The sequence below is a fragment of the Balaenoptera musculus genome, chromosome 10 (genome assembly GCF_009873245.2).
Source record: "Balaenoptera musculus isolate JJ_BM4_2016_0621 chromosome 10, mBalMus1.pri.v3, whole genome shotgun sequence".
In the NCBI taxonomy this organism is placed as follows: Eukaryota; Metazoa; Chordata; class Mammalia; order Artiodactyla; family Balaenopteridae; genus Balaenoptera; species Balaenoptera musculus.
Genome location: NC_045794.1, coordinates 39482590 through 39505013, shown reverse-complemented (window position 1 = coordinate 39505013; position 22424 = coordinate 39482590). Strand labels below are relative to the sequence as shown.

Sequence of the window (22424 nt, the reverse complement as noted above, 5' to 3'; positions counted from 1 at the left end):
GAATGATCCCGCCCATCCGTTGTGTTGTCACTCTGCCTCTAGTAAAATAGAACCGGGACTTGCGCTTCCTCTTAGCGTGCCTATCGGCGGGTGTCTGCGTTGAAACTCTACGGAAGCCTGACCTTAAAGGGGAGGGAGCAGCGGGGGGCCGGGGCCCTTTAAAACGAGGCCCGCGGGTGCCTGCCCCTTTAAGGGAAGGGCGTCCAGACGACAGAATCTGAGCCCCAGATTACCCTAAGTCTCCGTCACAGGCTGCAAGAAAAGGCTCCTTCGCTGGGTCCGGGTGCTTGGCGGCGGCGGTTTCATCCCCGCTGGTCCTCCCCGGGCCCGGAGACACCCCCGCCCCAGTCATGCTGAGCAGAGTATGGAAGCAGCTGACTACGAAGTGCTATCCGTGCGAGAGCAGTTATTCCACGAGAGGGTCCGCGAGTGCATTGTGAGTGCGGGACCCGGGCAGGAAGGGTAGGACCAAGTGGGAAACGGGAGTCGCGGTAGAGGGAGAGTCCGGGTCGGAGTGAGACCACCTGCGCTCAGAGCGCCGGCAGACCCTGCTTGGTCCAGGGGCGAACGACGAAGGGCCCCGGTCCGACCAGTGCTCGGGTTGGCGAATCCCTAGATCGGGTCAGCTGGGTAGCTGCGCGATAAACAAAGCCGATCGGTTTCCGTTCTTCCCACTCTACACGCCCCTCCCCCCCTCCTGTCCCCCACCCCCACCCGTGTTCGGAGTGCAGGTCTTAGGTCTTCGTGTGTCTGGGAGTCTGGTGAACCTGCCGGTTTTAGTCAGATGGTCGGAGAGGGATGAGTTTGGCTGGGGGAAGGCTTATTTGCACTTATCCCTCAAACCCAAGTAATGTTTGATGAAGGGGAGACGAACAGTGGACTTTGGTGGGTTTCCCACTTTAGAAGAAAGTATTCTTGCTGAGGTGGATTCTACTGTGTAGAGATGGAGAACAACTAAAGTTTCCCCTTCTTTTCCTCCCCCTTATTGGCATTTGTTAGAAATCCTGCAAGCCGAGTTTCCTAGCTTCCCAGCCATTCAGGGATTTCCTGTGAGTGGTTTTCCCTGGTGCTACAGAGGGCACCTGGCTGCTTTCCTTACAGCCTCACTGCCACCTAGAGTAACAGCTGAAACTGCCACACAGCAAGGGACTCCTTGCTTCTGGGCCAGGGGCACCCAGTGGAGTTTAGGGGATTGCATCTTTCTCAGGCCTGCTCTGAACTCTCATCTCTCTCCTTTCTCCTCTGTCTCCTCCCTTGGAGCTCCCCAGGGTAGCCCTCACCCCCAAATACTAAAGGGAAAGGGAAAGGTTTAGAAGAATAGAAGTTAGTGAGTGGAGAACCCACTGATGGGGTCATCCTTCATTTTTCTCAAACTTGGCTCTAGTCTGCCCTGGGCAGCCTCAGATTGGAGGAGGGCTAAAGTGAGCCACGGCATAACTAGGTCTGCCCTTATCTGTGAGGACTGAAAAGTAGGGAGTGTATCTGTCCATGTGTAGAACTCCAGATCTGCTTTCAGGAAGCTTTCCTTGTGTGTTTCTTAGTGGAGAGTTCCACATGGCAGGGTTGGGCATATCATGGAGGCACACCCAGGCCTTGAGACAGTGTAGAGCCAGAGACCCACATTCCTAGAGAACAGGGAGGGATGAGACCTTGGACAGAGAAGCAGCCTCCTGGCTGTCTCCCCCATCCTTTAGTCCCATTAGTTGAGGACATCAGTGCTGGCCAAGGGCAGCCTGAAGGCTTCTAGTACCTCCCCCACCTGGCTCCAATCCCCTGCTCTAGAAAATGACCTAGACTCTGCTGGAACTGCATGGAACTGCGTGGAACTCCAGTCTGACCTTTTGAGCCCTCCCACCTTCCTGCTTATTAAGCAAGCCCAGGGCAGAGCACTAGGCAGTAAAAATCTTGCAGTTACAATCTGAGTGGCTCATTCTACCCTACTTCCCTGATATTAAAAGCTACAGTTTTGTCCTGGACCCTTGGTTCTTCTGGGGTCTATGGCTTCTCTCTTTGCGTAGATAGCTGTGTGCAGATTCCCTGTAGGGTCAGCTCCTCTTGGGGACTGGAGCACCTATGAGACTGATTCTGCCTTCTTTTTTTTTTTTTTTTTTAATATATTTATTTTTGGCTCCGTTGGGTCTTCGTTGCTGTGTGCGGGCTTTCTCTAGTTGCGGCAAGCGGGGGCTACTCTTTGTTGCGGTGCGCAGGCTTCTCATTGTGGTGGCTGCTTTTGTTGCGGAGCACGGGCTCTAGATGCGCGGGCTTCAGTAGTTGTGGCACGTGGGCTCAGTAGTTGTGGCTCCCAGACTCTAGAGTGCAGGCTCAGTAGTTGTGGTGCACAGGCTTAGTTGCTCTGTGGCATGTGGGATCTTCCCGGAGCAGGGCTCAAACTCGTGTCTCCTGCATTGGCAGGTGGATTCTTAACCACTGCGCCACCAGGGAAGTCCCTGATCCTGCCTACTTCAAACACAATAAAATCTCAAGATTCTCTGGCCCTGGTTGTGGAGCCAAGCTGTCCAGTGGCTCCTCCCCTGGGCAACAGCAGCTTACTTGCGGTAGAGTAGGGATGCATGCATGTGTAGAATAACCTGGCCAAGTCCTGCCATAACTGTCCATTGGAGGACTAGTCACCCAGGGGCATGGGACAGACCCTTTGAGGCCTTCCCTGCAGTTGGAAATCACCTTAGGTAGGGACCAGGGATTGATAGCTTTTAAAGGGGCTGATGCCAGCTCTAGAAACTTTATAGATGTGGGGCCCCAATTAAAACCTACTATTGGGCTTCCCTGGTGGCGCAGTGGTTGAGAATCTGCCTGCCGATGCAGGGGACACGGGTTCGAGCCCTGGTCTGGGAAGATCCCACATGCCACGGAGAAACTAGGCCCGTGAGCCACAACTACTGAGCCTGCGCGTCTGGAACCTGTGCTCCACAACAAGAGAGGCCGCGATAGTGAGAGGCCCGCGCACCGCGATGAAGAGTGGCCCCCGCTTGTCGCAACTAGAGAAAGCCCTCGCACAGAAACGAAGACCCAACACAGCCAAAAATAAATAAATCAAATAATTTTTTTTTAAAAACCTACTATTAAGGACAGGGCATCAAAGAGGCTCTAGTTTGGCCCAGAGCAGACCTGATCCTTCAGGGCCCCTGAATAAACAGAGTAGAAGCTCTGAGTTGGACTAGGAACATGATTCCTACTTATTTTCTCCTAGAGCTTGGATCAAGGTGGGAGTGGAGGAAGAGGGGGGTGGAGCACCAGGACAATGCAGACATCCCCTTCTTCCCCTCAAACCTGCTTCCTTTTCCAATAATGTGCTAGGAGTAAATTCCCTCTGGTTCTGTGGCCTGTTTCAGGTGTGTGGATATGTGCATCTCTAGGAGTCTTCTCTGACAATTTACCAACCAGGGTTCAGTTGGAACTATTTTTTTCCTAGGAAAAAACCCTTGTAGAGCTGGGCATGGTGCTGTTTTCCCAAGTGCATGGGACAGCCCCTGTCTGATGCTTCTTATAGGCCCCTGAGGCCTTGAATAGAAGGAAGTACTGGGGAGAAAGATGGAACCCCTGGAAGTATGGAGCCTAGTTTTGGGAAAGTGTCCCTGTGGAAGAGAGAGGCCACTGGGGCTGTGAAACGTGTGGGGCTTAGAGCTTCTCATCTCTCTCGCACTCTGCCACAGATTTCAACACTTCTGTTTGCGACACTCTACATCCTCTGCCACATCGCCCTGACCCACTTCAAGAAGCCTGCTGAGTTCACCACAGGTACCTGTGACTTCCCTCCCTTCTGCCTGCCCTCTGCCAGTGTTCCCGTTGCCATGGCACCAGCCTCAAGGGAAGAGGCCTATGGTGCCTGCTGGGAAAGGAGAGGTGGCTGTTCTGGAGCCTCTGCCTCTTCTGCCTCCCCCGCTCCACAGGCAGAGACAAGGTGGTAGAGTGGAAAGTCTAGATGGAAGTCCCTCAACTAACAGAGCCACAGGGCAAGTAATGTAACTCTTATGACCCTCAGTTTCATCCTCTACAAAATGAGCCTAACAGTCTCTACCCAGTCCACTGTCATTGTGTAGACCAAATATGATGGCTAATGTGAAAGCTCTCTGTGAACCTAAAGCAGGCAACTGCAGGGTGAATGTTATCATGGGCACAAGCTCTGTCATCTCCTCTCCTAGTGCTCCTATACCCAGGACCAGAGACCTCCCTGACCACTGGGGCCCCAGGACCTGGTGATGGTGACCTTTCTCTTGGTAGAGCGTTCAGATTAAAGCTTTCTGTAGGCATTGTGTGGTTAAGGAGAGGGACACACTTACCGCAGTTCCTAGCTCCAGCCCGTCCAGATCTTCCTGTCCTGGCCTGAACCTTTCCTCCCCTCCAGACGGCTTTATGCACCCTCAGCCAAGAAGGCAGCTAGTCCTCAGTGTGATTTCCCTGGGGACTTTCTCCATGATTCTCCCCTCCCCCCCTGCCCCCACCACTGCCATTTCCCTTTGCTATACCTAGCCACTGATGTAACTAACCTCACAGACCAGTCATTCATTGTATTTGCGGCTTACAGAGAGGAACCTATGATGGAGGAGAGCTGGGGAAGGAGGGAAGTGGGGGAATTTCTGGTCCATACTCTCTCCACCTGGGACCATTGATTTTTAAGCTGCCACCCTGGCCAGAGAATAGGTTGTGGGGTTCATAGTGTGAGCTCTCCCAGGGCCTCCTGTCCAGCTCTGCCTCAGTGGGCCCAGGCCCTTCTTTCAGGAGGCAGGTGGGAGCAGGAGAGCACACTGCAACACAGATGGCTCCCAGAGCTGCACACTGATGGCCTGCCTCTTCCCCATGCCTCTGTCTTTTGTAGCGGATGATGAAGATGCTACAGTCAACAAGATTGCGTAAGTGTCGTTGCCTCAGCACCTGGCACTAGTAGCCTTTAGAAGCTGGGATCTAGTGAGGCCCCTGGAGCTGGGGGAGAGTAAGGTGTCAGAAGAGAGAGTTTCTGCTTCCGCCCCATTTCTGGCTTCTTCTGGCTTTACGCTATCCTGGGGATGCTTGGAAAAGCTGCTGTTCCTGTCTCCCTGGTTAGGCCGGGAGCTTCAAGCAGCCTCTTGGCCAGGAACTCTGAAGCCTCTTCTGCGGGCCTGAGTCACCAGAAGTGGCTCCAGCTTGGCTTCACTTCCCAGCAGCCACTGGAGAGGGAGTGAGGTGGGGATACAGACTGATGGAAATGGCAGGGGATGGGGAAGGTGGAACCCCCAAAGGCGGGGCATGCTGAGTTCTGAGAGGATGGCCCTTACTCTAGGCTGTTATTATTCACTAGCACCTAAAGAGAAAAATATAGAGATGACCCCTCTGATTCAACAGACAACAGATTAAAAGGCAACCCCCGCCCTCACCTCCCATGGACCAACTAGATAATTGTCCCTTCTTTTCAGCTGATGCAGCCCAGGGCACAGGCCTTGGCTATGGAGCTGGGTTTCAACTCCCCTTGTCCCCCTTTTACCTTAGTACCTTCACATAGGGCATAGCCATATGGGGTGACCCTGCCCTGTCCAGGCTGAAGAAGGCAAGCTCAGAAATCCACTTCCCTGAGTTGAGCAGAGAAGTCAGGCCCCTTAACTTGGCATCATGCCTGGCACACCCTATAGGCAAGTGCGGGAGGACCACATTCCTGGGGGCAGTCTGGGCAAGTGACATGGCAGGTGACCAGTTTCCCATAAATGCCTGAGGTGTTCCCATCCCACATGCCAAGGCTCTCCTGGAGGTAAGGGCTAGGGTGGGGAGGCAGTGGGTAGAGCCCCAGCTAGACAGCTCTTTCCCTAGGTCTGTCACTGCTACAGCTGGTTCTAGGAGAAGTCACAAGTGCTTGTGGGGATGAATGGGGCTTCTTGGGCCCAGGGAAGTGAGTGTCTGAGCTAATCAGAGGCACTACCCCTTCTCTGCCCAGGCTCGAGCTGTGCACCTTCACCCTGGCAGTCGCCCTGGGTGCTGTCCTGCTCCTGCCCTTCTCCATCATCAGCAACGAGGTGCTGCTCTCACTGCCTCGGAACTACTACATCCAGTGGCTCAACGGCTCCCTCATCCATGGTACATCGATCCTGGTTGCAGCTGAGGGTGGGGATGGGGAGCAGATAGGGTAGGGCAGACACAGACAGCCTGGGGCTAATCAGTCATAGAGCACCCCATCCCTCCCGCCTTTCCTGCCACATGGTCAGTCCCCAGTGGGTTGGGGTCCCCCCTTAATGACCATCTCTGCTTCTCATTTTTTGCTCTAGGCCTCTGGAACCTCGTTTTCCTCTTCTCCAACTTGTCCCTCATCTTCCTCATGCCCTTTGCATATTTCTTCACTGAGTCTGAGGGCTTCGCTGGCTCCAAAAAGGTGAGTGGGGGAATGTATCAATCAATCTGTGCAGACAGGAGACAGAAGTCCACTGAGATGGTTCAACTGAAGAGATTTTAATGAAGAGACTATTTGCAGAGGTTTAATCAGCATTAAGGAGCTTGAGGCACTATTGACAACAGGAAGTCATTACCACCCCTAAGCCAAAGGAAGAAATAATTTCTGGAACCCACTGATAGTGGAAGCTGGGGAAGTGTGGCCACCCAGGAGAGGAGCTAGTGTCAAAGGGGCCCAAGGTGGGAGGAAACACAAAAAAATACCCTGGACTCTTTCTCTTCCTACCTTCCACTCTCCTGCCAGCCCTTCCCATTGGGCAAGGTGAACAGGAAACCAGAGGGCAAAGAGCTTATGTGACACAGACCTCGGGGTCAGCCTCCCAGGGCAAGACAAGGATGGAGAAGGGATCTGGGGAGGGGGATTGCAAATGAAGAATATCCAGTAGAGGGAATGATCCCGGACTGTGGGGTAGGAGGACAGAGTGACTTAGGAGAATAAGAGGGAAACGCCCTCCGCTGCCTCCTGAATCCGGTCCTCTCTGGTTCCCCAGCCAAGCTGCCATCTCTGCCGTCTCCTTCCTTCCCCACACTGCCCCCCCCCCCACCTACTGCCTCCTCCTGTAGGGTGTCCTGGCCCGGGTCTACGAGACGGTGGTGATGCTGATGCTTCTCACTCTGCTGGTGCTGGGAATGGTGTGGGTGGCGTCAGCCATCGTGGACAACAATAAGGCCAGCAGGGAGTCCCTCTATGGTGAGAAGGCCAGCTTCCTCCCCACCCTCCAGGCTGGGTGACTCTTCAGCTGGCTGATGTTCCCTTGCCTGGACCAACTGTATCCCTCTAAAGTGGAGAGGTTTGGGACCTTCTCCCTGAGACTGAAGTTTCAAACTGATGGATTTCAGGCCAAATCCAACCTGTACAAGTGTTCCGTTGGGCCCAGGCAATGATTTATAAAAATGTGAGTCCATTGAAACGGGGAGATTTGACATTAATATCCAGGTTTCTGGCTTTGCTTGACAAGGTTGAGGATCTGGCCACACTAGGCCCCAGTGACTTGGGCCAAATAGTGGTTGTGCCCTTTAGAGAGGGCTTAGGATCTCCAGTTTGCTATGGTCTCTTGCCACTCCCTCTTCTGCTGGCCAGCTTTCCTCATTTACATTACTTTCCTAACCCCTATAGGCTTTTGTCTTGTGCCTTTGCCTAGACTCTGAGGCCTGTCATCCCCCAGTAAGCAGGAGGAGATAGACGGGCTGATGTACTTTTTTTTACCCTTAGACTTCTGGGAGTACTACCTCCCCTACCTCTACTCCTGCATCTCCTTCCTCGGGGTCCTGCTGCTCCTGGGTGAGTGTTCAGGACCTGGGAGGGAATGGGTAAGGTCCTCAGGCCAGAGCAACCAGGGTGGAAGACGGAATGGAAGGGTGGGTAGGGGAAGCAGTAGAGAGAAGGGTCTGGCAGGTGACTGGCTCCTGTCCCCACAGTGTGCACTCCGCTAGGTCTCGCCCGCATGTTCTCGGTCACTGGGAAGCTGCTGGTCAAGCCCCGGGTATGTAGTGCTCCTTGTCCTTTGATCCTGCAGGGCGGGCTTCCTGCAAAGCTGGAGCCAAACAATGAAGCAACCCTACAGTTGTGCAGCGCACACCTTGCAGAGGGCCACAGCCTTTGCTGGCCCCTGTATCCTTGACCCTCATCACCTCGAGCTGGTCACCAGACATACAAAGCAGAACACAAGGCAGTTGGGAGGGACTGGATAAAGTTGCTGGCCACAGGGTGGTGACTGAGGGTAGGGGAAGGAATAGGACAAAGGAGCCCTGAGATGAGCAGGGTTCTCCTGGGGCCTTTGGGATCAGGGAGCCTGTGACAGTCCATCCCTCCCTTCCCCCCCACCCCCACAGCTGCTGGAGGACCTGGAGGAGCAGCTGCACTGCTCAGCCTTTGAGGAGGCAGCTTTGACCCGCAGGATTTGCAGTGAGACACAGCTCTTCCCAGTTGGGATGGTGAGCGTGGCTAGGGCAGGGCCTGTGCAGGACTTGGGGACAGCACCATCTTCTCTGCCCTCAGATCCCACTTCCTGCTGGCTGCCCTTGGACATGGAACTGCTGCACAGACAGGTCCTAGCTCTGCAGACACAGAGGGTCCTGCTGGGTATGTGGGTTGGTAGGCACTGGGATGCCTGCTTTCCCCAAGGAGAATAGTGCCTCATCCTAGGCCCTTGCTAACTGCTTCCCATCCCTGCACAGAGAAGCGGCGGAAGGCTTCAGCCTGGCAGCGGAACCTGGGCTACCCGCTGGCCATGCTGTGCTTGCTGGTACTGACGGTACGGATACCAGCCTTGGTGGGGGTGGGAGGTAGTAGGCCCTTGAGTACCTTAGGCCTTCTCAGGGAGCAGGGAGGAGATGCAAGGACCTGGTTATCATCAGTAATAGTAGTTGTCTCTCAACGAGTATCTACTTTGTGTTCTGCCTTGTGCTGAGCACATCAGTTCCCATTTTGTAGATGACGAAACTGAGAAGTTAAGGAGTTTGCCCAAGGCCACGCAGGGCCTAAGCAGTTATGCAGGTTTGCTCTGGGGTGAAAATAAGGGTCGAAATCCAGTCCATCCCCCCATTTGCTACATCCTGGACTTGGGAGTAAGTCTTATTTGTCTGGAGGAAGAGGTATATTTTTCTATTTGGCCTTTTTGCAATCCTTCCATCTGGAGAGGGTGCATCTTATAATACCCTCAAAGGTGCTCTGTTGCTAGCATCAGGCTTCAGGAGGTCCCACACAGCTAACTGGAAACTGAAAATGTTGGACCAGAGTGTGTGCTCTGAACATTCAACTCTGGATACAACCGTGGGCTGGGACAGGGATGGGAGTCCATGACCTTGCCTCACACAGGGTCTGTCTGTGCTCACTGTGGCCATCCACATCCTGGAGCTGCTCATCGATGAGGCTGCCATGCCCCGGGGCATGCAGGTACTGGGCTGCCCTCTCACCGTATCTTTTGGGGAGGGCCTGAGAAAGGCCGGGTGAGGGGGCAGAAGCTGAGGCCAGAGGGTAGGCTGGGTGCAGGTGGCATTGATGATGGTGGGGCGTGCTGCACAGTGACACTGCTCCATCTCTCAGGGTGCCTCCCTGGGCCAGGTCTCCTTCTCCAAGCTGGGCTCCTTTGGTGCCGTCGTTCAGGTCGTACTCATCTTGTATCTTTCTGGAAACCCACCTTTGCCTCTCCTCACCAAACCTGTCTCTTCTGGGTTGCTGGGCAGAGCTACAGTGGGAGTGATAGGGAAGGGGGCAAGACTTGGCTACCCTGGGGTTCAGAAAGAAGGAAAAGACTTGATTTGAAAGGAGCGCTGGGGGAGAGAGGTCTGTTCCCTTTGAGATGTGGCATTAATCCTTGGGAGCAGACCAGTTCTTCCCTAACCCAGTGACAGTTACCTGATGGTTTCCTCAGTCGTGGGATTCTACAGCTCTCCACTCTTCTGGGGACTGCGGCCCAGATGGCATGACACAGCCATGACGCAGGTAGCTGGCCTGGGGGGCGTGCCTGGGCACTAGGTGCTGGCAGCTCTGCTACCCTGACCTGCCCTTTCCTTACTCCCACCCAGATAATTGGGAACTGTGTCTGTCTCCTGGTCCTAAGCTCAGCACTTCCTGTCTTCTCTCGAACCCTGGGTAAGTAGCAAAAGGAGGTAAGAGAATTGGCTTTTTTTGAGTACCTATGGGTACTAAGCAGACACTTTATATTCATGCTCTCTCTAATTCCCACAACAGACCTATGAGGAAGGGTTATCTCCATTATACAGATGGAGAAACAGAGGTTCTATAAAATGCTATGCTGAGCTTCAGAGTAGTGTTGCTTCAAAGCTCATACTTTTTCCATTTGCTACATCCATCCCACAGCCTCCCCTACTTACTTCCATTTTTTTTTTGGTGGAGAAGCACCACTTTCCCCCAAATCTTCTTTTGCAGTGGATCATCTGATAAACAGTTCTTTCTTTTTCTGTGGCATGAGGGATCAACCCTCGCCCCCTGCAGTGGAAGCACGGAGTCTTAACCACTGGACCGCCAGGGAAGTCCCAACATTCTCATTTAAAACACGAAAAACAGGGACTTTACCGGCGGTCCAGCTTCCACTTCAGGGGGTGTGGGTTCCATCCCTGGTCAGGGAAATAAGATCCTGGCTTGCCGTGCTGCGTGGCCAAACTAAGATTAAAAAAAAAAAAGAAAAAAAATGAGAAACAGAAAAGCTAATTGATTTACCCAGAGTTATACAGCTAGTTTGAAGCAAAGCCAAGTCAGGCTAGATCCTCTGTCTCCTGAACCCCAGTCCAGTGCTTTTTCTACACGTTGGGCATCAAATAACATGCTCAGTTCTTCTCCCATCTTTAGCTATGATCTAGCATTACCTGGTGAAAATGTTCAAAAGTGTAACTGGTTCACCCAAGGTAGTAGGGGAGTTGCATAGGTTCCCCACCTCCCCGCCATCATCATCCATATACTGTACATGATTTAGTATTTAAATCAGTTCTATTTGATTCTTAAGTTCATATTCTCTCTACTCTACCATTTGTACTTATGCCATGGTAACTTAGGAAACTTGGCCTCTGGGTCCACCAGTTAGTTCCTTTAGGTTGGATGCTGGTAGGAATATTTTTTAAGTGGGGGGGGCAGGGCTCCAGAATTTAAATTTATGATGATTATATTATTATTGTTAGGGGCTCGGTAAGTGTTGGAATAGTGCCTGGCACATATAGTGCTTTATGTGTGTTGTCTCATTTAATTCTCACAGTCCCATTATTTTCTCTACTTTATAGTTGAAGAAACTGAGGCACAGATGTTTAAGGAGTTTGCCCCAGATCACACAGTTAGATAGGGTGGAGTTCGGATATGAACCAAAGCAGCCATGATCAGAGTCAGAGCTCTTAGCCTCCGCACTGCTCTGTCTACTGAAAAAAACATTTGGTGACCTGCTTGTTGGCTCCTGGCCCAGGAACAAGTAGCAGGCCCAGGGTGCTCCTCAGGACTCCTGGAGCCAGAGGGGACCCCCCATGGGAGGAGAAGATGCCAAACTCTGGAAGCGAAGTTAAAGCAAGCCTAGCTGCTGACACTTTCTTCAACAGCCCTGAACTGTCCCTGAGACAGAGCTTGGGAGACAGGAATAACTAATGAATAGAAGCCAACCTATCAGTTGCAGTGTTGAGATGTGGCCACCAGGAGGCAGCAGAAAGCTGGGCTCTGAGCCAGGGAAGGGTTGGGGAGCCTACGTCCCATCCTGGCCTTTGTACTTCAGGGCTCACTCGTTTGGACCTTCTGGGTGACTTTGGACGCTTCAACTGGCTGGGCAATTTCTACATCGTGTTCCTCTACAACGCAGCCTTCGCGGGCCTCACCACTCTCTGTTTGGTGAAAACCTTCACCGCAGCTGTGCGGGCAGAGCTGATCCGGGCCTTTGGTGAGAGGGAGTGGGGGTGAGGCTGGTAGGGTGGTTGTGGGGTGGAGCCCTCTGGAACAGTGGTCATCCCAACAGGGGAGATGGCATGCTGTCTGCTTTGTTTGCAGCATACCTCATCCACCCATTCTGTGGCTTGGTTGTCTTATCCCTGAGGACTGAACCTATACCCCGCTTTTGACAGCCCACCCTGCCTCTTCCGCAGGGCTGGACAGACTGCCGTTGCCGGTCTCCGGTTTCCCCCGGGCATCTAGGAAGACCCAGCACCAGTGACCTCCAGCTGGGGGTGGGAGGGAGAAAACTGGACACTGCCATCTGCTGCCCAGGCCTGGAGGGGTGCCCAGGGGTGGGTGGACCTCAGGACCTGGAATCTGAGAGGGTGGGTGGAATAGGGGAGCTGAGCTGTCTGCACTGTTGCATCATCTGAGCCAGAGTTTGGGACCAGGCCCCCCTGCTTTTCCAGATTTAACTGTGGGCCCCAGCGTGAGGTGGGGCTGGGTGACTGGGCCTGGCTCCTGGTCCCAAATTCGTTTACACGTCAATCTGCCTCACTGCTGTTCCGGGCCATGCCCATAGCCATGTTTACATGATTTGATGTGCAATAGGGTGGGGTGGGGGCAGGGGAGGGACTGAGCTGGGGGCAGACTTGGGAGGCAGATTGTCTCCCTTGCCTCTGGCCCAGCAGAGCCTAAGCCCTGTGCTATCCTGGAAGAGCTATGGACCACTGGAGAGACGGGGGCATAGGGAGGAAGAGACCACAACCATCAGCAATAAAGTTGATCCCAGGGTTTGCTTTGGTTTTTTAAAGGGTCTGTCTCTGTGTCTGTTTGAACAGCTTTGCTCCCACCAGTCCTGAGTCTACAGAGAGAAACAGAGGGGTCCTTCCAACCATCCTTTCCCTTCCCCTCCATCCGCATCCTCAGTGACTTTTGGGGACTTGGGTCTGGTGTTAGACCATACAATTAGGCAGTGGGAAGCTCCTCCTCCCTTAGCCTTCCTTAAAGCTGGCTGGTCACCTGACTTTTCCCTATGCCCAGGCCTTATTTCTGTGCCTTGGTTATTGGGGGTAGGTGGGCATCAGTGTAGGAATGGGATAACATCCCCCTATATAATATCCCCTTCCCCCCTACACCAGCCCTTTCCTCCTTGACCTGCCTATTGGATGTAGAGTAAAAGAAGTGACTGCCTGACAAGGGTTTATGATTCTCAGAGAAGAACCTAACTCCATCTTTCCCGAGGCTATCAGTGCCTTGAATACTCTGCAAGCCCCACTGCTATGTTGGGGGTAGAGGCAAAGTTTCTGCTCATGGTTATGTAGATTGTACATTGCACAACTTCTAGGGGCACCATTCACCTCACAGTCACTGTATGTATAGTTACTATGACTTTTCTTGCAAATGGCAATCAGGTGGCTTGAGGAAGGGCTGCTTTTTTCTAATGTACACAAAGTTCCTGTGCATGCTAGCCATGGAGCTGAGTGAGGAGTGAGTATGGAATACAAAGAAAAACTAAGAGTGTAGTTGCCACAAATACTGGCTGAGCACCCTGCTACAGGCCAGGTGCTCAGCTAAGATTGTGTTTAAGTTTGTGCTTAAGAACTGCTTTGTGTAGTAAGGGTGACATAATTTTAATACCATACCACAATGGATGGCAGTTAATTACTGGTTCTCAAGGAAACATAGAGGTCCAGTGTCAGGACATCAGGGAAGGTTTCTTAGAGAAAGATTTCTAAACGATAGTAGATTAATGGGTGAAGTGTTGTTGCAGGCTCAAAGCCTCTGAGATGAGACCCGAATGGCTCCAGGGGGTGCAGAGAAGGAGAAAGATAAAGAGGTGACTAGATGGAGGGTAAAGGGAAGAGATCATTAGCCTGTTAGAGACTATGACTTTAAGTACCCACTGCCCTCCAGCAGTTTCCAATCCACAAGTTGGGTGTTTGGCAAGGATAAGAGAGGGGACAAAAGTTTGAAGTCCTAAACCAGACTATAGCTATGAAGCTCTGTTCCTGATTCTGGGGAAGCTCCCAGCAGAAGACTGCAAAGCTACCAGGGAAAATGGTCCCCTGGTATCCAGCCCTTCCAGTCTTGGTTACTGCTAAGGAGGAGAGATGGAAGTGAGGGAGGTTGGGGGAGGACCACAGAAGGGAGGCTGTGGTTGTGTGCCCAAAGGGCTTGGCTGGCCTTGGGCAGAAATTGGATCCCATAGCTCCTAGGTGATAGCGGGGGACATGGCCTGCTAGGGTAGGCTTGGGGAGAGCAAAGATCCAATTCGAGTATCAGAGGAGGGTGGTTTGGTGCCACACATAGGCTTAGAGGTAGAGGGATGCTTATCCAGGCAGCCAAGGACTGTACGGCTGTTAGAATTTCCTAGGCAGGTGCCTGCCTGGTTTCCAGGGTGGTGGAAACGAAGTGGACCAGCGGTGGCCGACTAGAGCCCCCGCCCCGGTGGTAGGGGGCGGGACGGTCCTGGGAGAAGGGCGGGGGGCGGGGCCAGGGGCCACTTAAGGCGGAGCCCCGGCGTTCTGGCAGAGCCGGAGCCTGACGGCAGAGCCCGGCAGGGTTGGCACTTACCCACGACCCCCCTTCCCTGCTATGATGGCCGGTCAGTAGCAGGTTCCAGACCCCCCGGAGGTATGTAGGCAGAGCTAGCGGCAGCCAGGTGTGCTGAGCCACAAGAGCTCTAGGGCACTCTGGGGGCAGCTCTGCCTGCTGCGCTCTCTGGTGCAGGGGGAGATGCCCAACTGACGAGCGAGCTGGTGAGGACAAGAACGTTCCCTTTTGGCCCGAGTCCGCTGCATCCATGGCGCTGCCGGCCAGTCTGGTGCCCCTGTGCTGCTTGGCACTTCTGGCGCTGCCGGCCCAGAGCTGTGGGCCGGGCCGGGGGCCGGTTGGCCGGCGCCGCTACGTGCGCAAACAGCTCGTGCCGCTGCTCTACAAGCAATTTGTGCCCAGCGTGCCCGAGCGGACCCTGGGCGCCAGTGGGCCGGCCGAGGGGAGGGTGACAAGAGGCTCTGAGCGCTTCCGGGACCTGGTGCCTAACTACAACCCCGACATCATCTTCAAGGATGAGGAGAACAGTGGTGCAGACCGCTTGATGACCGAGGTAAGGAAGGCCTCTCCCCACCTGCTCGAGGGCACCGCCAATTTCTCTGCTCTCCTCCGGCAGCTGGCGGAGGGGACGGGGGATGGTGTGAGCTGGACTTCATCTATAGAGACCTTGATCTCAAGGACCTACCTACACTCCTCACCCCTCACCCGCCCCCCACCACCAAAACACACACACTCACACACACACACACCTCTGCTGGCTGTACTGAGTGATCAGGAGGGATCCAGGGAGAGGCTGCATGGGGAGGGGGAGAAGGGACTAGTGAGAGTGAAGCTGGGAGAGACAGGGAGGGCGGGGAAAGGAGGATGGCGGCAGGCGAGACGGGAAATGGCTGAGGCGTGGACCGGGGGTCAGCTACCGAGCCAGGCAGGAAGGGCTGGGGTGAGCTGGGGGCCAGGAGCTGGCTAGGCAGCAGACAGAAAGCTCTACCCTTAGCCTGGTTCCTGACCTGATTGTGTTAAAGCTCTGTGGGCCCAAGAGACTGAAGGGGCTGGGAAAGGGGTGACCAAGGGTCAGGTCATCAGGCCATCTACCTGAGGAGGGGTTGGGCAAGAATTGTCTTTGGTGCGGGGGAGGCATCCCAGAACCAAGTAAAGCTATTCTAGAGTCTAAACGACTGTCCTGGAGTGAAAAGTGATCTTTGATGGGAAGAACAGATGGGCCCACCTGAGAATCATAGGGTTCCTGTGTCCCTCAAACTCAGCGTAGCTCAGGGACTTTCCTTGGAATTAAAGGGTTAAAATGAATTCAACTACCATGTATTAAGCATCTGCTGCAAACCAGAACCTAACCAACCTAGGGTGAGGTGTGAAGGACCACCTCTGCTCTGTGATCTCAAATGTCAGAGCTGGAAGGAAACTTGGAGGTCACATTCTTCCACCACCCCCCCTCCGATTTTTACATCTGAGAGCTGGGCCCCAGGAGGAAAAGTGATTTAATCAAGATCTTGAAACTAATTAGTGGCATGCCTGGGACTAGAATTCAGGACTCCTGATTCTAAGTCCTATACACTTTCCATTACACCACCTAATTGTGTATGGAGTGGGGAGGTGGGGGGGAGAGGGAGGGGTACGGATTTCCTCTGATTAACTGCCATAGTTTTCCAGGTTACTTTGTTAGGAAAACCTGTCCAGGGGAGAAAGAATTCCTTCTTGCTCTTGCCCTGAAGCATTCCTCCTACCCAGAGATTGGGAAGGGGATACTCCTTCCCTCCTGGCCAGGGATGGAATATCCTGGCCCTTTCCTCTGGTTTCCACCTGCAGCAGAGGGGGCAGAACAAGGGATAGGCCCAGGAGAGGCTCTGACAGGCCTGGGAACCCCCCTCGGTCCTGCTTATCTCCCACACCCTGGCTGCAAAAGGCCTCCATTGAGTTGGCTCTGCACTGGGCTGCTGCCCCCGCAGGTCAAGGCCTCAGGGCCTCCTTAGGGGACAAAACGACAAAAAGTTGGAAGGAGTTACCACTTTTCCTGTCTTCCCCCTCCCCTCCTCTCCAACCCTGCGGAGGTGTAGAAGACTCGGGAAGAAGGGCAGGGGGGAAACGTCCCTCTGGCAGTTAGGAGAAAACCAAGTCCGAGGAGAGGTCAGAGCGGGGAGAAGAAAAGGAAGCTGTCCTCTCTGTGCCTCCTCCCGCGAGGTCCGTGCTGTGGTGCGCGCCAAGGTCTCCGGCTCCCAGACTGGAGCGGCCGAGATAACCGTGGTCTCACTCCCCCGGCGCAGGCTTCCAGCCGCTGCTGCTTTTCCTCCTCTCCACTCCCACCCTGCAGGGGGCCCCCCAGATCCGCGCAAGGGCTGCTCGCGTTATTCTCAGGTGTTACTCCCACGCCTTTCTGCGCTGCCTCCGGAGCAGAGACGGAGAGATGGGGGGCTCTCAGGGCTGGCGGAGCCTGAGCTGGAACTGGGAGGGCTGGCCGCGCTGGGGGAGGGGACCCGGCGGGCCGGAGCAGGGATGGGGGGCGCGGCTTTCTGCCCTTTCCTCTCCCTGAGCCGGGGCGGCTGAAAAGCGCCTTTGTGGATGGAGCTGCTGAGTCCGCTTCTCCCGGCGCGTCCCCGGCCTCGGCCCGGGATTCTCGCTCGGTTAAGTCATCCGGGAGAATGGCCATTGTACTTCGCGCAGCCCCCGCCAACCCAACCCTTTTTCCAGCAGCCTAGATCCCGCACGGCTCCGCTTGGGCACCTCTGTGGGGGGCACTCGCACCACGAAAGGGTTAATGCTAGGGGCTGAAAGGAGGAGGAGGAAGGAAGGAAGGAAGCGATGCCCGGTGCCAGGGAAGGCAACGAAACAAAAGATGAATCAGGCTGAGGGAGGGCAGCCGGGGCTTGGGGCGGGGTCCAGGCCAAAACAGGGGCTCCTCTCGCGGAGCCGGGCTGCTCAACCCCTCCCTGACCAAGCTTACACCCGCTCTTTCCACTCTTTCCCTCTCCCAGGTTGAACTGAGGTCCCAGAACAACTAGGGATGAGGGGCGGAAATTAAAAGTGGGGGAAAGAACTAGGTTTGGGCGCTCCCTCTTGATCTCAGGGGTGACCCCACAGTTCGCCAACGACGCTCTGGAGAGCATAGATTAGCGACTACACCCATTCAGATTCTCACTTCCTCAGGACACTCAAAATCTGGGAGGGACTGGAGGGGTGTCGGGAAAACGAAGAATTAACCCGCCCGTCCAGGTCGCTTTAGCCCCCATGCTGGTGGTAGTGGTACCGAGGAGACTGACTCCTTTATTCCCCGCCAGCGTTGTAAAGAGCGCGTGAACGCGCTGGCCATTGCGGTGATGAACATGTGGCCCGGAGTGCGCCTACGGGTGACCGAGGGCTGGGACGAGGACGGCCACCACGCTCAGGACTCACTTCACTACGAAGGACGTGCCCTGGATATCACCACGTCCGACCGCGACCGCAATAAGTATGGGTTGCTGGCGCGCCTGGCAGTGGAAGCCGGCTTCGACTGGGTCTATTACGAGTCCCGCAACCACGTCCACGTGTCTGTCAAAGCCGGTACAGTATGGGGTGGGTGGTGAGGTCCCTCCGGGAAACTGAGGGTGCACAGCCCTGTTGCGACTCTAGGGGACACCACGCGGGCGTTAGTGTTGTAAACCCCCCTTCCATTTCTGCCCAGGTTAGGACCAGATCCGTTGGAACTTGCATGTTGTTCCGGGACTGGTGAGGTCTGCGCTGGGCTTGACCCACGTCTTTGACAATCTGTACTAACATTCTAGAACTGGTCTCCAATCCTCTCTCTGCTTGTCCCCTCCAGATAACTCACTGGCGGTCAGGGCAGGCGGCTGCTTTCCGGGAAATGCCACCGTGCGCCTGCGGAGCGGCGAGCGGAAGGGGCTGCGGGAACTGCACCGCGGTGACTGGGTGCTGGCGGCAGACGCGGCAGGCCGGGTGGTGCCCACGCCCGTGCTGCTCTTCCTGGACCGGGACTTGCAGCGCCGGGCCTCTTTCGTGGCTGTGGAGACCGAGCGGCCCCCGCGCAAGCTGTTGCTCACTCCCTGGCACCTGGTGTTCGCCGCTCGAGGGCCCGCGCCCGAGCCAAGCGACTTTGCACCGGTGTTCGCGCGCCGGCTGCGCGCTGGGGACTCGGTGCTGGCGCCAGGCGGGGACGCCCTTCGGCCTGCGCGCGTGGCCCGAGTGGCGCGGGAGGAAGCCGTGGGTGTGTTCGCACCGCTCACAGCGCACGGGACGCTGCTGGTCAATGATGTCCTGGCCTCGTGCTACGCGGTTCTGGAGAGTCACCAGTGGGCGCACCGCGCCTTTGCTCCTCTGCGCCTGCTGCACGCGCTGGGGGCGCTGCTTCCGGGCGGGGCCGTCCAGCCAACTGGCATGCATTGGTACTCTCGGTTCCTCTATCGCTTGGCGGAGGAGCTGCTGGACTGAGCGCTCCAGGCATAGAAACCTCGTGGCATCCGCCTAAACGGGAGTGTGCGGGCTGAGATCTGGGGGTGTGGGCAGCAGACGATGCTGATTGGGAGGGAGGGAGGGTTAGGGAGAAAAATGGATGCGATGGTTTAGGGGCAACCTCTAACTGAGAGGTTGGGTCCTAGGTAGGTGGGGTTGATGATGGGTACTCGTCGACGAGGACTATTTCTCCTCTTCTTCCCCAGTGCCTCAGCCCCACCCGATTATTTTATTTTATTTTCTATTTATAAATTGTAATATAATGATCTGCTTGCCCCGCCTGGCAAGATGAGGGGCTGGGGCACGACGTTAACAGTTATCTGACAGGGGAGCCAATCTGACATCTGACATTTTCCTACAAGTGGGCTAATAAAAGGAAGGCTTCCAGGAGCTTATTGGGAAAGATCTCTATTCAGATGGTGATTTACCTCCAGATTGGGGGAAGGGGGTATGGAGAAAGGGAACCATACTTTACTTCCCATTCCCCTCTCCTTCCCCAGCAGGTCGTCCCACCCTGCTTCCTCCTCTCAGAGGAGGCATCCCAATCGACCAGCAACAGAGACCAGAAGAGTCTGCCCTTTTCTAGGCTGCTAGTTCTTTCTCCCACCCAGAGAGGACTAGCATTCTGCCCACATGTTTGCATACCGACTGTTGGAGGGACCAGGGTTACCCAAGGAACAAGAAAACCCAAAAATGTCCTTTTTCTGTTCATAGGGGCTCCAAAGGTGGCTCAGGCCACTGTGGGTACTGATACTTAAAGAATTCTGACCCCCAATTTTTAGCCTGCAGTCCTGGTCCCTCCCTCAAGAATCACCGTAATCCCCATCCTACTCTGGTGTAAGGGGTCTACATGGGGCTGATGTTTTTTGGGGGGATGTAACTGGACCAACTGATGACTCATGGGAATCCCTAGCTAATTCATAACTGATAGTCCCCACACACTCTTGATCAAGAGAAAGAACCTGGACAGAGAGCTAGAACCTATCCTTCCTGATGGGCTGAGCCCAGATGTATGGGGGTAGAGGGGGCATAGGCTCTCCAAGCAAGGGCACATAGGAATTAAAACCTGAGCCCCCTTCCTGATCAGCTGTCCTGGTTGTTGTTTCTACTGGCTTCCTCCACCTTTCCCCTCTCCCCTCTCCCATTATTTCTAGCTCTGCTTTCCTGGACTGGGTGTTTCTGGAACCTCTGGGTCCAACGCAGCAGACACCTGGAATCCAGGCAGGCAACTGCCCCTGAGTTAGGAATGGAAGCTCCGAGGAAGTTGGACTGCACTGGAAGGAGAGTGTCAGGGCCTGGGGGATGGTAGGGGTTGGCGGTACCACCAGGAGCCCACCCTTCCCTGTAGCGGCTATGCTCTTCCTGCACAGGGTCCCTGCTATATACTGCCCTCTAGTGGCTTTCAGGATCGGTTCCCTTCCCGGCCAAAGGAAAAATGCTGCGCAGAGGGTGGACTGGATTTGTGCAGAGGAGCCTTCTCCCAGGATGCAAGAGATGGTGGATGGTACTTGTTAAGCTGCCAGGGCTGAGCCACATGTGTCAGGGGCTGACGAGGAGCCCACCTGCCTCTCATCTGGAAAGTGGCACTTTTGTACCCCTTGCGCCTGGTTTAGCTCTGTGGCTCCTGGAAGCTGGAAGTATAGTTGTAGCCTGTAGTATTCCAGATTTCCATGTGCATCCAAGTTGCCCACTCACCTCCCTCACCCTGTGACACTTTGAGTTCAGTGTCTGGAGGTGAAAGCATACTTAGGGTGCTTGATAAAGCCAACATTTGGAAGCAGGCTAAGTTTACCTTTCGTATCTTTCCACTTCCCCTTTCCCTCAGTCCACACCAGGTGCCCATTACCACCACCCTCCCCCTTTCAGAGTGATTTCAGAAACACACTCCAAGCTGTGGACCTTTCCTTCCTACTTTCTAAATCTGCCCTTGTCTCATTCTATCAGATCCTGATGCCCTACTGTCATGTCACTCCAGGTGATGACTAATCTGATAAACTAATTAGTATTTCTGTGTTGATAGGCCTGTTTTCACTATTCTTTTCATGTAATGCATATATCTTAAAGGCCTGCTGAAAATAAGGCCTTAAACCATAAGACCATAATGGTGCTGATTCCTAGCACCTTAATATGTTGGGCAGGAGATATCTGGGGACAAGGAGAGCTAATTGGTTTCCCTTAAACTACGTCCTGTAGATTACTCCCCAGGCCTGAGGCTCACCTCTCACCCCCAACTTCCATCCCTCCTTATTCTTGTCCCCTTGAGGCCCTCCCAGCTTCCTAAAATAAAATCCATTACCTTCCCTCAAGCAGCAAAGAGTACCATCTCTATGAAGATGGCCAAGAAGGCATATTTACTTGGCCACACAACATCTCCAAATGCAGCACCCCTTCTCATTAACAGAATTGGCAAGGAGGATTAGGGAAAGGGCATGGCTTGGAAGTCAGGCAGATCTGGAGATAATGATCCCTCCCTGACAGGATTGTTGACAATATCAATGTATGTGCCCAATGTGGAATAGATACTATTGAGTTTTCTATGCTCTGCACCCATTTCTCACTGCCTTTGCTGCTGTCTGCTGTCTGTCTGCTTCTGTCCTTACCAGTCTACCAGATGCAGCATTATCAATGGTTCCCAGACCTTTGGGGGTTGTGTTGTCCCTATAATTGTTTGATTTCATAACACTCCGTTCTTCAGAAGGTGCTGTGTGACAGATTTAGGTTTGCTTTAGAACTAAAGTATAATTAAACGTAATCTTGTTTTGAGAATTGCAGAGCATTTTGTGATCATCCTGGCAAGACCTCTCCGCATACTGGGAAACCGGAGTTGAGAAGCACTGCTTCAAGGTTCAGGTGACCTTTTTATTGCCCAGAATCCAGATTTTTTTCCCCTTCCTTTCTTCAAGCAGGAGTTACTGAACATCTACAGTGTAGCACTGTATTAGGCACTGAAAAACACACCAAAATTAAGAAATAGCTTCTTAAAGGTATAAGATGGTTAGCTGCCAAAGCAACATTGTTACTTAATCAAGATGAGTTGAATGGGTGGTAAACGTCATATTTGTACACAGAAGGCCTTTTGGAGAAAGTAGGGCCTGAATAGGATGCTGTAGCCTGTGTAAGTGGAGGAGACTAGAAAGGCCATTCCAGACAGAAGTACCAACATGAACAAGGATTTGGAATCTGGGATGAAGATGTGCAGGCTGGTTAGAGTAGGAAATTGGGAAGTGTAACTATATGTAGCTAAAATTTCCTGAGAACTTACTGCAGGCCAGGCCCTGTTTTAGCACTTTACATACTTTCTCATTTGGTCCTCAAAATAACCCTATGAGATTGTATTACAAATGAGGAAAATTGGGGCAGGAATAATGAAATAAGAATGCCTTGGTGGATGGGGCCACATCCTATGGGACCTTAGGCTGGTTTTGACTCTTCCTCATTCCCTTCATTGGGTCACTAGTAAGTCTAGCTTTCTGACAGTTATTTCTCTCTCATTTTCATTGGCTCTTCTTCCTCCTGCCTGGATGACTGGCTTCCTTAACTAAAGCTACCTAGGTACCAGTTAAGGAAATACAGATGTGGATGCAAGTTTCTGGCAGTCATCCATGGCAGGTTGGTATAC

General features: G+C 53.8%; 2 protein-coding genes across 10 annotated transcripts; both read left to right on the top strand.

Annotated features, from left to right (window-relative positions):
- Window positions 1-63: 63 nt before the first annotated feature.
- LMBR1L (limb development membrane protein 1 like) lies at window positions 64-12608 on the top strand. 9 transcript variants are annotated; one of them, XM_036865163.1, is made up of 17 exons: window positions 64-436; window positions 3672-3756; window positions 4835-4868; window positions 5921-6060; window positions 6249-6352; window positions 6994-7120; window positions 7643-7711; window positions 7849-7913; window positions 8263-8335; window positions 8429-8512; window positions 8608-8684; window positions 9248-9325; window positions 9476-9549; window positions 9784-9874; window positions 9958-10024; window positions 11643-11804; window positions 12007-12608. In XM_036865163.1, the coding sequence occupies exons 1-17, from the start codon at window positions 365-367 to the stop codon at window positions 12072-12074; spliced, it is 1470 nt and encodes a 489-aa protein (XP_036721058.1). In that variant the 5' UTR covers window positions 64-364; the 3' UTR covers window positions 12075-12608. The 9 variants fall into 9 exon arrangements, with proteins under 9 accessions (XP_036721058.1, XP_036721055.1, XP_036721054.1 ...); XM_036865160.1 differs by having other exon boundaries at window positions 194-436; window positions 12017-12608; XM_036865159.1 differs by having other exon boundaries at window positions 194-436; window positions 8263-8512; window positions 12017-12608.
- A 1722-nt stretch (window positions 12609-14330) lies between these two features.
- On the top strand, window positions 14331-19195 carry DHH (desert hedgehog signaling molecule). The gene is made up of 3 exons (XM_036866778.1): window positions 14331-14903; window positions 17638-17899; window positions 18159-19195. Exons 1-3 carry the CDS (start codon window positions 14601-14603, stop codon window positions 18782-18784), a joined length of 1191 nt encoding a protein of 396 aa, XP_036722673.1. The 5' UTR covers window positions 14331-14600; the 3' UTR covers window positions 18785-19195.
- The last annotated feature ends 3229 nt before the right edge of the window (window positions 19196-22424 follow it).